At 44.8% G+C, this 15,372-nt stretch overlaps 1 protein-coding gene across 1 annotated transcript in view; it reads right to left on the bottom strand.

The window, feature by feature from the left end:
• Positions 1–15,372, bottom strand: part of Pccb (propionyl-CoA carboxylase subunit beta) — a 50,138-nt gene that overhangs the window by 20,991 nt on the left and 13,775 nt on the right. Inside the window, exon 6 of the mRNA XM_052187539.1 lies at positions 8,846–8,956. Within this exon, the coding sequence (XP_052043499.1) occupies positions 8,846–8,956 (111 nt within the window). The remainder of the gene's footprint in view (positions 1–8,845; positions 8,957–15,372) is intronic.

The raw sequence follows: 15,372 nt of genomic DNA, 5'->3' as shown, positions 1-15,372 counted from the left end.
TTTGCTATATATTGTAATGATAAGTGCGGCCCCCAAGAGCTGGTTGATCCAGAGATGAGAGTCCCCACTTAAACCCTAGTGATGCTACGTGACCTTGACCTCAAGTTATTTCTGATTGGTGAATAAAGACACCAACAGCCAATAGTTTGGCAGAAGAGACATAGGAGGGGTTTAGGATTCCCCAACTTAGGGTTGGAAGAGAACCACAAAGGGGGTAACGTAAAGGGAGGAGCGAGAGGCCATGGGTAAACAGTCAAGAAAGCATGGCCCCGAGGGCTGGCCAATTGGAGGTAAGAGCAGCAGATGAAACACAGCAAATAATAACTCAGTGTTATCAATATGAAATAGATCTTAACAGCATAGAGGGTAGATATCTGCCCAGCTCTAGTGCTGATTAAAGCTTATTGTAAATAATAAAAAATGTGTGTCTTTTATCTGGGAACTAAATGATCAAAGGTGGGGTAGAAACCCCAAATTGGGATTAAAAACTTCTGGACACAGAAACACTGGAGAGATGGCTCAGCAGTTAAAATCAATGGCTGCTCTTTCAGAGTTCCTGGGTTTGGGCCCCAGCGCTCATGTAGGGCAGCTCACGACCATCTGTAATTCCAAGTCTAGGGGATCTGATGCCCTCTGCTGGTACCTGAGAGCAATGCACAGACATACATGCAGCCAATAAACAAAAAGTAAAACAAACAACTCAAAAAGCTATCTTTTAAATTTTTTGTTTGAAAGAATTTTAAAACACACAGATAAGATTCAATTATATATGTTATTTTTTAAATTCCCACTTTGAAGGTATGGAGAAAGATTTATCTTGTCAAGAATTGTCAAAAGAATTAAATGTACTGATTTTAGTCAAAATTTACTTCAAATTACAGGAAAGAAAAGTGAGAATAGCAGGAGTGGGGGACATACAGAGTGGGGACTGTGATGGTGTGTATATGCTCAGCCTAGGGAGTGGCACTATTAGAAGGTGTGGTCTTGTTGGAGTAGGTGTGTCACTGTGGGTGTGGCCTTTGAGACCCTCATCCTAGCTGCCTGGGAGTCAGTCTTCCACTAGCAGCCTTCAGATGAAGGTGTAGAACTCTCAGCTCCTCCTGCACCATCCCTGCCTGGATGCTGCCATGCTCCCACCATGATGATAATAACTGAATCTCTGAACCTGTAAGCCAGCCTCAATTAAATGTTGTTCTTATAAGAGATGCCTTGGTCATGGTGTCTCTTCACAGCAGTAAAACCCAAACTAAGACAGGGACATAAAGAATAGGGAACATAATGAGAAGGGGGTATAAAGAGGGGGGCATAGCAAATGGGGGAACATAACAAGTGGGGGACATAAAGACAGTGGGGTCTGAGCTGAGAGCACTCAGGGTAGGGACTTTGAAATGTACAACAAGAACTTGTGAGCAGGAACTGAGGTGGCTGGAGGTTCACCTGGACTTTGGTCTGCAGCCATATGTCCTTTCTGTCAGAAGAGAAATTACCTTCTTTTGCAGATTGGAACTGGTTTCACCAGTTCCTGAGGAGTGCTGGCCTTTATCTAACTACCAGAAATCTTCCTATGGTCCAGTCTGGGATCATTTCTAGACATCTCAGGTCTAGCCTTAGACCTAGACACCTAACATGGGAAATCTAGCCTGAGGCCTTGAGACCTAACATAGGCAAGGGAGAGTCTAGTTAGCCAGAGAGGGTGGTGATTGTTGAGGGGATAAATTACTTGGAGACAATAACTCCCCGATTCCAAAGAGGCCAAAGGAAGATGGGGCCCCAAGGGCACAGCTCCCTCCTCAAAAGCTGATAGTGTGCTTCTCACCCCCAAAGGCCAGGGAGAAGCTACTGGGAAGCTAGTTTCTAAGTCTTAAAATGCTCAGGGCAGCCCCAGGGGCAACCAGGGCAGTGTGCCGCTTCCACGATAGAGACACAGAGTGGGGAGTGGAGACCCCCTTAACCAGAAGCTGTGACGACTTCCCTGATTCAGACACTTCAGCGCATGACGTGGGACTCCTCACCATGTGTGAAGGAGCATTGGCCTCAGCAGCCACTCATAACGGATACCAACGTTGCAAGCTTGGACTCAGGGCACATTTGCTGAAGACCCCCAATGCTGCCCGCTCCATGGACGCTACAGTGCAGTGTGCTGAGGTAACTGTTTCAAGCGACATGAGCTAAGAAAGTGGCAGAGTGTGGTAGCAGGAAAGGCGTCTCTGAGATAGCACCCTTTAGGAAACAGGACAACGTGCCGCTCTAGAAGGGAAGTTACTGTAGAGTCTGCAAGGAGCTGAGGGGAGGAGGCAGCTGAGAAAGCCACCTGAGGAGCTGAGGGGATGAGAATTTGCCTCCAGATATGCCAAAGAACAGCAGCACTTCAACAATGCTTTGCAGTCTGACTAGAAACAACTGCTAAATCTTAAAAGCACAGAGAGAAGGGGACAGAAAAATACAAGCCGAGACAGCGAGCCAAGACAGACAGATAAACAGACAGCCAAGACAGACAGACAGACAGACAGCCATGCAGTGCCTAGAAATGGCCCAGTGCCTGGAAATACACCTCTAGTCCTGAAGTTTCACATTCTGGCCAAACGGAGTAAACCGGACAGAACCAGTTAGGAGAGGGCAACAGTACAAGTCTGACCCAGAGGACCAAGTGCTTCAAAGACCACACTGAGCTGGCCCCTAGGCACCAAATCAAGGCTAGATCTGAAATCATCCCACAATACCAAACAATAGAAACAGAGGCCTGGCAGCTATGCCAGCTAGTGGGGAAGGCTGTTAGATCACAGGTTGATCACAGGCTGTCAGAAAAACTATTTATCATGAAAAGTTATTCTGAAGTTTTATACCACTACAATATCCAGAATAATTCCCACAAGAGGAATACTTGATCAACAGAATCTTCCTTCTGGGCTAAAACTCACCTGGTAGATGGCTTGTCTGGCCTCTGTCATAAACAACAAAAGCACAGTGCCCTAGAAGTCTGTTTTATAAATTTCAAAATATTTGAAAAATTCTGTAAACAGTCTGGTGCCGTCCATTTCTCTGGCTGCAACTGCTATTCCTTTTTTTTATTGTTTTTATTAGATATTTGCTTTATTTACATTTCAAATGATACCCCCTTTCCACATTACCCCTCTGAAAACCCCCTATCCCATCCCCATTCCCCTCTGCTCACCCCCCCCCCAATTTCCTGACTTGCATTCCCCTATTCTGGGGAATCGAGCCTTCAAATTCTAGGGAATGAACCTCTCCTCTCATTGATATCTGAAATGGCCATCTTTTTTTCATATGTAGCTGGAGCCATGGGTCCCTCCATGTGTCCTCTTTGATTGGTGGTTTAGCCCCTGGGAGCTCTGGGGGTACTGGCTGGTACATATTATTGTTCCTCCTGCAGGGCTGCAAACCTCTTCAGCTCCTTGGGTCCTTTCTCTAGCGGCTCCATTGGGGAGCCTATGTTCATTCTATTGGTTGGCTGTGATCCATTAGTATTTTGATCCACTTTCCAATAATGATCAAAGTATCCATCCACACTTTGGTCTTCCTTCTTCTTGAGCTTCATGTGGTATGTGAATTGTATCTTGGTCATTCGAGCTTTTGAACTAATATCCACATTAACAGTGAGTACATATCATGTGTGTTCTTTTGTGACTGGGTTACCGCACTCAGGATGATATTTTCTAGCTCCATCCATTTGCCTAAGAATTTCACGAAGTCATTGTTTTTAATAGCTGAGTAGTTCTACACCGTACAAGTGTACCATATTTTCTGTATCCATTCCTCTGTTGAGAGATACACCTGACATTCTAAGATAATAAAATGACCTATAGGCCTAGCAGAAATGAAGACGATCTAAATAGGTCCTTGAACCTCTCAATATATTGGTCTATAGATACAAAGGACCATAAAGAAATGGGAATTTCCCCGGGAATCTCATCTGGAGAAGGAACAGGCACAAGCTAGAGGTGGAATGTGTCTCTCAGGAAGACCTCACAGATTCCTACTGGACTGTCAGAGCATCAGCAGGATGAGGCTGGAGGAGGAGTCTGGGGTGGGTAGGACCACACCCTGACCAGACCTGCTTACAAGTGTACATTCCTCTATTTAAACTTTAGTCTCATTTCAGGACCCGAAGACTGACTTTGGGGTTCCCTAGATCTCCTTGTCCCCTTTTCAAATGTGATCAGTGAGGATCTTCTGGTTTCCACTAATTTGACTCTTTAATTTCTACTGAGGTCGGTCGATGGCAGGACCTGCCTGGGGTATCAGGCTACGACCACCACTTTGACAACATTCATGGTAAGGACTTCAGTTATAGCATTTTTCATAAACACACAAATTTTATGAAAGTGCCTTCCAGGATGAATGCTCTCCCAGTCTTTCATCAGCCCTAGGAGCCCTGTTCTAAGCTACTGGGGATTTTATTTAAGGAAGCTGTGTATTTGCACTGAAGGAGCCTGAGGCTGGACCAGTCATCAGGAGACTGTGACCTCTGGGGTCTGGGAGCTGATCCCAGTCTAGTGATGCTCCCATATGGGAATCCACAGTCAGCTTTATGTTTCCCATAAAGCTGAAATAGACTTCAGAATAATTTTCTGGGATTCTTAGGTTTATATGTAAAATGGATTTGTTTACATTGGATTACTCCAAAGAATCAGTTGTGGCTTTAACTTGTAACCATCTTGTGAAATATATGTTTTCTTTTAAAAAGTTTTTATTTTAAATTACATTTATGTACTCTATGTCCAGTCCCAGGGGATCAGACACCTTCTTTTAACATCAGTGGGCACTGTACCCACACGGTACCCACATACACAAAACTACCATGTCAGGAAAGGAAGAAACCTTAAATGTGTGAGACTCAGTTAAGTAAGGAAGCCAGTCTGAAGAGACTCCATACAGTCAGTAAATGAGGTGATTCCAACCACATTATATTTCAGAAAAGGCATGCATGTCTGCAGGGGAAAGAGATGGCTCAGTGCTCACAAGTACTGGCTGCTCTGACAGAGGATTTGGGTTTAATTCCCAATACCTACACAGCAGCTCACAACCATCTGGAATTCCAGTACCCAAGGGACCTGACACAGGCCTCAGGCCTCCGTGGGTACCAGGCACACAGATGGTGCATATATATATACCCATACACATAAAATAATTATAATTTAAAAAATACAAACAATAAAGAAACCAGTGGTTTCCAGAGGTGGGGGAAAGGGGTGGGAGCTATTATTTATTATCATGTGAGAGAAAAGGAGAGCGAGGGAGCTGGCATACATGTACCATGACATTTGCACGTGGAGGACTAAGGACAACTATGGGGAATCAGTTCTCTCCTTCCATAGGGGCTCTAAAGATCAAACTCAGGCTTGCAAGGCAAGTGGTTTACCCACTGAGCCAGCCTGCCAGCCCGACACTGAGACCCTGCTGCTGGGATTACAGACAAGCACCACCCCGGTGCCCAGTGAAGGCAGAAGTGGGGTAGGAAGACTCTTCCAACAACTACATATGCAGCCATGGAGGATGATGTTTGCATAAGAAACATCAATGGTGCTGCAACAAGGAAAACGTGTCTCCTGCAGAGGAGAGTTGAGTAGTCTGGAAGGGTCTCCCCAAAGGGTGCAAGTAAGTGATGGAAGGGTGACAACGGAGTACCAGACAAACCCCAGTTAACAAATTCGCATCACAATGGGCAGATGAGCAGTCACTGTGGAATAGGAGGAGACAAATTCCTGAAGAAGGCACGGACACTATGCATGACTGGTGTCTCAATGGAGGATCCATCATCTCAAATGCCACAGACGGACCAGGGCTTCTGACCAGGAATCTAATCCTAAGGACATGTTGGATAAGTCCACACTGGAGAACAAAGTAACTTATAACCTTGAAAAATGCCAGTAATCAGGACCCCTAGGCCATAGCCCAGAAGGCACTGCCTCTGCCTAGAGTGTGCAAGTCCCTGGGTTCAATCCCTAGCACATAAGAAAAAGGAATACTGCTGGGTGGTGGTGGTGCACGCCTGTAATCCCAGCACTCTGGGGGACAGAGGCAGGCAGATTTCTGAGTTCGAGGACAGTCTGGTCTACAGAGTGAGTTCCAGGACAGCCAGGGCTACACAGAGAAACCCTGTCTCGGGAAAAAAACAAATCAAAAAAACCAAAAAGAAAAGAAAAAAAAAAGAAAGGAAAGGAAAGGAAAGGAAAGGAAAGAAAAGAAAAGAAAAGAAAAAGGAATGCTAATGATCAACATCATGACCAAGGAACTCTTAGAGATGTGGCCCCCCCCCCCCAAATGGATTGTCTTAGTTAGGGTTTTACTGCTGTGAACAGACACCATGACCAAGGCAGCACATTTAATTAGGGCTGGCTTGCTTCCAGGTTCAGAGGTTCAGTTCATTATGGTCAAGGCGGGAGCATGGCAGCATCCAGGCAGGCATGGTATAAGAGTTCTGAGAGTTCTACACTTTGATCCCAAGGCAGCCTGGAGAAGACTGGCTTCCATGCAGCTAAGACAAAGGTCTTAAAGCTCATGCCCACAGTGATGCACTTCTTCCAACTAGGCCACACCACCTCCAACAAAGCCACACCCTTAATCGTGCCACTCCCTAGGCCAAGCATATACAAACCACCACATGGATCCTGTACTAAAGAAAAACCTACCTGGGACATTATTGGTCCAAGACCCTGGGATGCAGGGTCTGAGTAAACTGTTTCCCACAATACATGATTCCATCGACTTCACGAGATTGAAATCAATCACACTGCAGTGAAACTGCAGACAGCAGTAGGAACAGAAAATCCACACCATTTAGAAATTAAACAAAACAAAGAACCAATGCACTGATGGAGGAATCACAGGGGAAACCAGAAGTGATCTTGAGACAATGGAAAACCAAAACATATCAAGATTCATAGAGCATACTGAGGGTCAAGGGGGCCATGCTGGAAAAGGCCTCATCACATTGCCTTGTCCAGTTCAATGCTTTCTGTGCAGAGGAAGCTGCTGCTGAAGTTGCAGTAATCCTCCTGTCTCAGCAAGCATCCTGAGTTCTGAGATTACAGTGTGAGCTACCACAACTAGAAGCGACACTTAAGTCAGTTGTCCACGCTATCTAAAGCAACAAGCAGAGTCAATGTGTCCCCAACTTACGCCCCAATGAGACTGTCAAAAGCAGAACAGAAAACCCATCCTAAACCTGACATAGAACCTTCACGGATCTGCAGGTAGCCAAAACAATCAGACAAAGAAACAAAGTTTGAGATCTCATACTCTTTTTTTTTTTTAAGACAGGGTTTCCCTGTGTGGCCCTGGCTATCCTGCAATTTGCTCTGTAGGCCAGGCTTGGACTCAGAGATCCACCTGCCGCTGCCTCCCAAGCAATGGAATTAAATGCACACACCACAACACCTAGCCCACACTTTTTGATTTCAACATTTATTCTAGCTTAATGGTAATCAAAACAGTATATGCCAGCGAGAGAGAGCAGCTAGCTCTGAAACAAACCCTCACCTCTACAGTCAGATGATCTCTGACAAGGGTGTCTGGATTGCCAATCAACCGATCTACTTTCAGTAAAGGAAAAAAAAAAGAAAGAAAAAGAATGCTTTCAATTGCTACTAGGGACGGAGCAGTTGGGCTCTAGAGAGTAGCACTTTTGGAACTTTGGAACCCCAGCTGCTACACTGGCCTTGAGAACAAACTGCCCCAGTCACGTTCCTTCTAGAATTGTCCCTCACACTAAGCAACTGCTATGATGTTCCCCTTCAGTGTTTCTCTGTCGTGTCATATACTGCTAAGTTTGTGATCATAAAAAAAAAAAAAAAAAAAAAAAAAAAAAAAATCAGGGCTAGAGAGATGGTCCAGTGGTTAAGAGCACTGATTGTCCTGAGTTCAAATCCCAGCAACCACATGGTGGCTCACAACCATCTGTAATGAAATCAGATGCCCTCTTCTGGTGTGTCTGAAGACAGCTACAGTGTACTTACATATAATAAATAAATCTTTAAAAAGAAAAAAAAAAATCAGCCTTTCTTTCTATCTTAACTATTGCATTAAGGATAGTTACCCACAAAGTTCAAGAAGATTCCATCTAGAAATAATTTACCACAGCAGGGTGGTGGTGGCGCACACCTTTGGTCCCAGCACTCAGGAGGCAGAGGTAGGCTGATCTGTGAGTTCCAGGCCAGCTTGGTCTATAGGGTGAGTTCCAGGACAGCCAGGGCTACATAGTGAGACCCTGTCTGAAAAAAAAATAACTTCAAAAAGTAAAATAAAATAAAATAAATGCCTGGTGGTGATAGTGCACAGCCTTAATCTAAACAGCCAGGACTGCACAGTAAAACCCTGTCTTGAAAAAATATTAAAATTAAAATCCTTTCTATTAAATGCAGGTGATATGGTAACATACCCCTCCCTCCCCAACTGAAGCTGAAGATCAAGTTTCCCATTACCATGACAAAAGGATAGTAAAATAGCAAACCTGTAAAGGCAGAAACACAGGACAGCAGGAGCCACCTCCCAATACCACAGAGCACAACAGACCCTCCCCAGGGAGCCAGAGTGAGTTAAAGGGCTTCAGTCTGGACAAGGTTGAGACCTTCTGATTATGAGAAACCATTTGCAATTCAGATCACAGGTAACATCTCTCGGAGCACAAGCACTGGCTGCCAGTGAACCTTAACCACTACAGATCCCAAGCCAAAACCTTCCCTCCCTCACACCTTATCTCAGCTCCACTGAACACCAATGAGAACTCAGATAAGGCCCTAGATCTGGGTCAGGCATTCTGTTTACTGCAGATGAGAGCTCTGGGCTCTCGGGACACCAGACAAGGGCGGGCGGGCGCGGCTCTTACCTTCACCATGAATGTGAAGTCTGTTAGGGCTGGGGAGTAGACAGCCCCACCAGCACACGGGCCCATGATCAGAGAAATCTGAGGGATGACTCCGGACGCTGTGACATTCCTCTGCCAACACAAAAAAACAAAGACTCTGGTTATAGGAGGGCTCACGCGGTTCTCTGCAGGAAGATAAAAGCAGCAATAACATCGAGTTTTGCTGTTGCTTCCACAGAGATCTCTATGCAGGAGGCAAAAGATCTAATCAGGAAAGTGCTTCCAAAATTATGTGTGCAACTTGTTCCCGTAATGAAGGAGTGGTTTATGGGTCTCTTTCTGAAACAAAGAGTGTTCGCTTGTCTTGGCAGCAGCACTTCCTTGACGTGGCCATCATGGTGTGAGCTATAGATTCCAAACACTTTTAGGTCAAGTACCCGATATGTACAAAGCCACCAGGAGAAGCAGCCTGAACTGGCACACCCTCCATAGAAGCTCTCAGAGGCTGGAAAATGAGGTCACCAAGGCAGGCAGGTGCTACTAAGTGGTCTTCAGCATCTGATCATCCTCAGGCAAGGCTTGGTAGCTGTGAGGGGAACACACAGGGGGTTTGTGTGGACAAAGGTGTTATGAGGAGAGTAAAGCCTCAAGCCCTAGGAAAACAGAATTTGGGGCTCAAGGACTCATGTAAGGGGATGGGCCAATCACTCCTTGCTTTCTCTCCTCTTCTCCTTCACCCTTAGCTAAGAAAAGCAGGCACCTGGCTTGGTACTAAACCCAGTCTCTATAAACCATTGGATACAGCTCATCACAGCACGAAAGCCATGTCTACTCAGAAAAAAATAACATGTAAGTGGGGTGGGGGGGATAATCAGCTACGGCAGAACCAAGTTTGTAAACTTTGTTCCAACAAAACAAAACAAAAGTCGACAAAACTGGGAGAAATTGTCAATAACAAGTATTCAATGCTCTAAAGAGGAACTACCCTGTGAATAAAACATTTATGCATAAAAAATTGCTGAGCAAGTCAGAAATGGCGGGTCATGTTTGTAACACCAGTACTTGGAAAGCTGAGGCAGGAGGATTATGCTACAAGTTCTAGGTCATTCAAGGCCAGCTTGGGCTACATAGTGTGTCAAAGGATAGTCTGGGTTACATTCCAAGATCCTATCACCATCTATCTCCAAGAGAAATAAAAAGGAAAAAATAGGGCTAAACACCAAAGACGATTAAGACACCTGAGAGTCTAGCGTTTTTAATTAAAGTTTTCCACCAGTCTAAGACCAGCTCTTGAGGTAAAAGGAAGTGACACCAGACAGCAACCCAAATCCTCAAGAAGCAATTAAGATCATGAACAATGGATAACCTGTGACTAAAGACCAAATGCAGGAGGCTGGGAAGACGGCTCAGTGGATAACTGCAAACCTGAGAACATGAGTTTAGATTTCCAGGACCCAAAGTCAGACCAAGTCGCTTGCAGGTCCACAGACCCAGCACTTCTATAGCAAGATGGGAGGCAGAGGCAGGAGAATTCCCACAAGCTACCTTGGAATACATAGAAGGGATAAATAAGATACCCTTTCTCAGAAGAAGGCACTTGGTAAAGACTGACACCTGGGGCTGTTTTCTGACCTCCACAGGCCACCATACATACGCACAGCTGTACACACACACACACACACACACACACACACACACACATGAAAACAAAGTGCATGGCCAGGGCAGTGGTGGCACACACCTGTAATCCCAGCACTTGGGAGGCAGAGGCAGGAGGATTTCTGAGTTCGAGGCCAGCCTGGTCTACAGAGTGAGTTCCAGGACAGCCAGAACTACACAGAGAGACCCTGTCTCGAAAAAAAAAGAAAAAAAAAAAAAGAAAACAACAACAACAACAACAAAAACATAGTGCATAACATTCTCTTTTCTTAATTTGGTACTGGATCAATGGCTTGGCAATTAGAAGCATTTATTGAATTCAGATCACAGTACCTACATGAGGAGACACACAACAGCCTGTAAGTCCAGCTCCTGGGGGCCCTCCACAGGCATATGAACACTACTGGCAGACTCACACAGATACACATGCACTTAAAAGTAATTTTTTAGAAATAAAGAACAAGCCGGGCGTGGTGGCACACGCCTGTAATCCCAGCACTTGGGAGGCAGAGGCAGGCGGATTTCTGTGTTCGAGGCCAGCCTGGTCTACAGAGTGAGTTCCAGGACAGCCAGCGCTATACAGAGAAACCCTGTCTCAAGAAACCAAAAAAAAAAAAAAAAAAAAAAGAACAAATAAAGTAATAATTATAACACTGTATTTGGGCTCACAACTTGAAACACACATGTATATATACACATACACTCATGCAATAAACACATGCACACATACATACATGAAAATAAGTAAATGTACCAGGCAATGGTGGTGCATGCCTTTAATTACAGCACCCAGGAGGCAGAAGCAGGTGGATCTGAGTTTGAGGCCAGCCTGGTCTACAGAGCAAGTTCTAGGATAGCCGGGGCTACAGAGAGAAACCCAGTCTCAAAAAAGAATAAATAAATAAGTACATACATAGATACATACATACATACATACATACACACACACACATACATAATACATGCATATATAAATGTAATGATTTTTTTAAAAGAGACTGTGTTGAGATACTTATTACAACGTGGAAGCAATCAGTGATGTTAAAAAGAATGTTACATTGTGGTAACATTGAGATTAATATTAGCAAAACACAAAATATGCATGTATAAAAATATTTATTTTAAGCTAAAGGTGGTGGTATGCCCAGCACTTGGGAGACAAAGGCAGGAGGCTAAAGAGTTCTAGGCTAGCCTAGGCTATTTAAAACCCTGTTGGACTTGGGTTGGAGGCCGGAGGAGAAAAAAGAGAAAAAGAAACAACTATCATTTGGTATGCTTACTTATTTTTAATTTTTTAAGAGACAGTTTAAAAACTTAGACGAGCATGGAAGAACATGCTCATACTCCCAGAATTCTGAAAGCTAAGGCAGAAGATTAGGTAGGAGTTTGAAGCCAGTGTAGGCATATAACAAGGTCTTTTCTTCCCTGCCCTCAGAAAAATTAGAAAAAAAAAAAAAGAAAGAAAAAAACATGGAGAAATTTTAAAAGTACACTGAAAGTATTTAACACAGGAGCTATGGGCTTGGGATGATAGGGTTCGCTTGTTTTGTTTTGTTTTAGATGGAATCTCAAACTATGTTTTCCAGGTCAGTCTCAAACTCCTGGGCTCAGGTGATTCCCTGAATAGCTGAAAAGGACTGTAGGCATGCCAGCACCTGCTACAGGATATAGCCATGTGGCAGCACAGAAGACAGATGAGACAGCTTTAGGAAACCAGGAAATAACGAATGTCGACTGTCGGCAGCACTTTTTCAGAACCCTGGAGTGGAGTCAAACCCTTTGGGGATTCAGAAGGAAGGAGCTGGGGAATTTCACGTGACCTGCTGCTATTTTTCCACACCTACAGTGGCCAGCTAGCACCAAAGAGGGGCAAGGACGACCTCACCCTCATTAGGATCGTGGTTTCTATTCTGAGGTACTAGGGATCCATATTAGGCAAGCGCTGTACCACTGTGCCTCCTCTCTAGCCAGGTTGTGTATTTTCACCATTAATTGTGGCTTCTGAAGGGTCAGCGAGGAGGCAGTCCTTCGTTCAACTCTGATGGGCTGTTTCCTTATTACAAGGGAAAAGGACACTGTTCTCTACCCTTGCTCTAAGCTTCTAAGAACATCTTTTCTGGTTTGTTTGCTTGCTTGCTTGCTTGTTTTGAGACAGGGTTTTTCTATGCAAAAGTTTTGGAAGTCCTGGAACTCAAATTGTAGACTGAGCTAACCTCAAATGTAGAGATCCGAATGCCGCAGCCTCCTGAGGGCTGGCATTAAAGGCAAGCACCACCACACTCTGCTTGTCTAAGATCATCTTTATCAAATCGTTGGTTGAACACTGTGATGGTTAGTATTATCAAACACAACCCAGAATGCTGTAGGAGGCAAACTCTGGGCATGTAGGAGAAGAAGTTCCTGGCTGGGTTGAGTTGGGGACCCACCTTAAATACAAGCATCATCCTATAGGTCAGCATCCCGGGCTGCAGTTCAGAAGGGAGCCAAGCTGCAGCTCTCATTTCTATTTCCTTACTGCAGGTAGCATGTGACCAGCCAGCCCATCCTCCTCACGGAGGACCACACCCTGAAACTGTGCAGAATAAACGCTCTCTCTCTAAAGGCGCTCTTGTCACAACACAGAAAAATAACACCACAGCCACAGCCATAACTAAAATTTAAGGGTTCATATTCAACACAAATCTTATAAAAAAAATAGCTTAGAAAAAGTCACAGTCAGATGGATTCCACACTCAACAAGCAAAGAGGACTGAAGGAACTCAGTTTGTAAGTTAGGCCTGGTGGTGCACGCCTACCATCCAGCAGGTGGGAGGCAGAGAGTTCAAAGCCATCTTCAGCTACATAATGAGATGTAGGCAAGCCTGGGCTACATACATGAGACCCTGACTCAAAGGAGAAAAACAAGAGCACCTTACCAGACAGAATACTACAAATTTCCACTGCTCATCAACAAATTATGGATCGTAGAACACGCAAACGGGTACAGCCATTCACCGGAAAGACACAATCTGAGGGAAAACAAACCTGAGGAAGCCTTGTTAGCTTACAGGTAATTCCACTGGGCTCCTCCCAGGCACCTAGCAACCGCTTGTCATCACCTGCCACCACCGTGTGTGTGTGTGTGTGTGTGTGTGTGTGTGTGTGTCCGCCCCATTCTCATATTCTCCCTCTTCTCTTCTCTTCTCTTCACCCCGCCTTCTCTGCCCTCATGGCTCTGCCCCATCTGTCTGTCTGTCCACATGCTCACTCATCTGCCTCTACCCCTCCCCCAGGTCCTCACTCCTCTCCCTTCTCCCATTAAACCCCTTTATACCAGATCTGTTGCATAGTGTGATTTCTCAGGGGCACACCTTGACACGGACCGGCCAGGCATCCCCTCACCACATTACATTTCATAACAAACTCACGCATTGAAACTATTTGTCACAGATGCTACAGCAGCTGTCCTAAATATGTTTGCTGGACGAAATAAAATAATAATAACAATACACAGGGGAAAAAACTTAAGAAATCAGGAAAAACAAAATAGGAACAAAAATAGGAATAAAACGAGAAGAAATCGTAGAAAACAGAAGCTGTGGATGATAAATGACATGAAATCATTATTCGTCAAATGGCTCATAGAAGGTTCATGATTTAATCACAGGAAATGATGGATCAGGGAACCTGGAGATGAAACCCCGGAAGCTACCATGTTGAGGGAAGGAAAAGATAAGAGAGCCCAAGGGACCTGTGGAATGCCATCGGGGACTGACGTGCACACCACAGGAATCCAGGGGAAACCGAAAGGGTGCAGTCAACTACTGGAAGAAATATAAGCCCAGACTTCCTGAATTTGATGAAAGACACAAATGGTCACATTTAAGAAGCTCGACAAATTCTAAAGACAAACTCACTGGCATCACACTGTGACCTGAGTCATTATAGTCAAACTATGAACCTCCAGCCCAGGAAGGAACCGGAGAGCAGCAGGGCAGAACGGTTTCCTCTGACAAAGGGATCCAAAGAGATAAACGGCCAAGCCCAGGAGGCAGCAGGACACAGGTCAAGTGCTTGATGAAAAACCTGTCAGCCAAGAATTCAATGTCCAGCAAAGCCAAACTTCAAGGAAGGAAGAGACATTTCCAGATGACAAAGGATGAGGGAGGTCACTGGCATCGTACAAGAAACACAAAAGCAGTTCTTCCGTCTACAGGAAGCCGTGAGACACTGGTAAATCCAGCTGTCTAGGTAAAACTTGTGATGCCGCGTTCCTGTGATTGCCTGTACGTACGTGTTTTAAATCTGTCAACAGAGACATCATGTGTAAAGAATGCTCTTCAATGATGTAGACATACAGAAGCACCACGTCCACACACTGTTAAGGCTAACTTCCTTTCAACCAGTTAAGCTCTTGGTTGTAATTCCACAGATAGCACTTAAGAAAAGACACTTTAAAACACAGCGAAGAAGCTGGGCAGTGGTGGCGCACGCCTGTAATCCCAGCACTCTGGGAGGCAGAGGCAGGCGGATTTCTGAGTTCGAGGCCAACCTGGTCTACAGAGTGAGTTCCAGGACAGCCAGGGCTATACAGAGAAACCCTGTCTCAAAAACAAAACAAAAAAAAAAAAAAAAAACCAACCAAACAAACAAACAAGCAAAAAACAAAGTGAAGGAGGCTGAAGAGACGGCTTAGTGGGTAAGAGCCCTGGTTGTTCCTCCAGAGGACCCAAGTTCAGTTCCCAGCACCCATGTGACAGTTTGCAACCGCTGTAACTCTAGACCCAAGATACCCAAGATTGTCTTCTGGCCTCTACAGGCACCAGGTACACACTCGGTATACAGACACACATGCAGGCAAAACACCAGCATGTATAAAATAAAAGTAAAGGTTAAAATTTTTGAAAAAT

This window comes from Apodemus sylvaticus, chromosome 7 (genome assembly GCF_947179515.1).
Source record: "Apodemus sylvaticus chromosome 7, mApoSyl1.1, whole genome shotgun sequence".
Taxonomy (NCBI): domain Eukaryota; kingdom Metazoa; phylum Chordata; class Mammalia; order Rodentia; family Muridae; genus Apodemus; species Apodemus sylvaticus.
The sequence above is the reverse complement of the archived record's forward strand: the minus strand, read 5'-3'. Positions and strand labels throughout refer to the sequence as shown.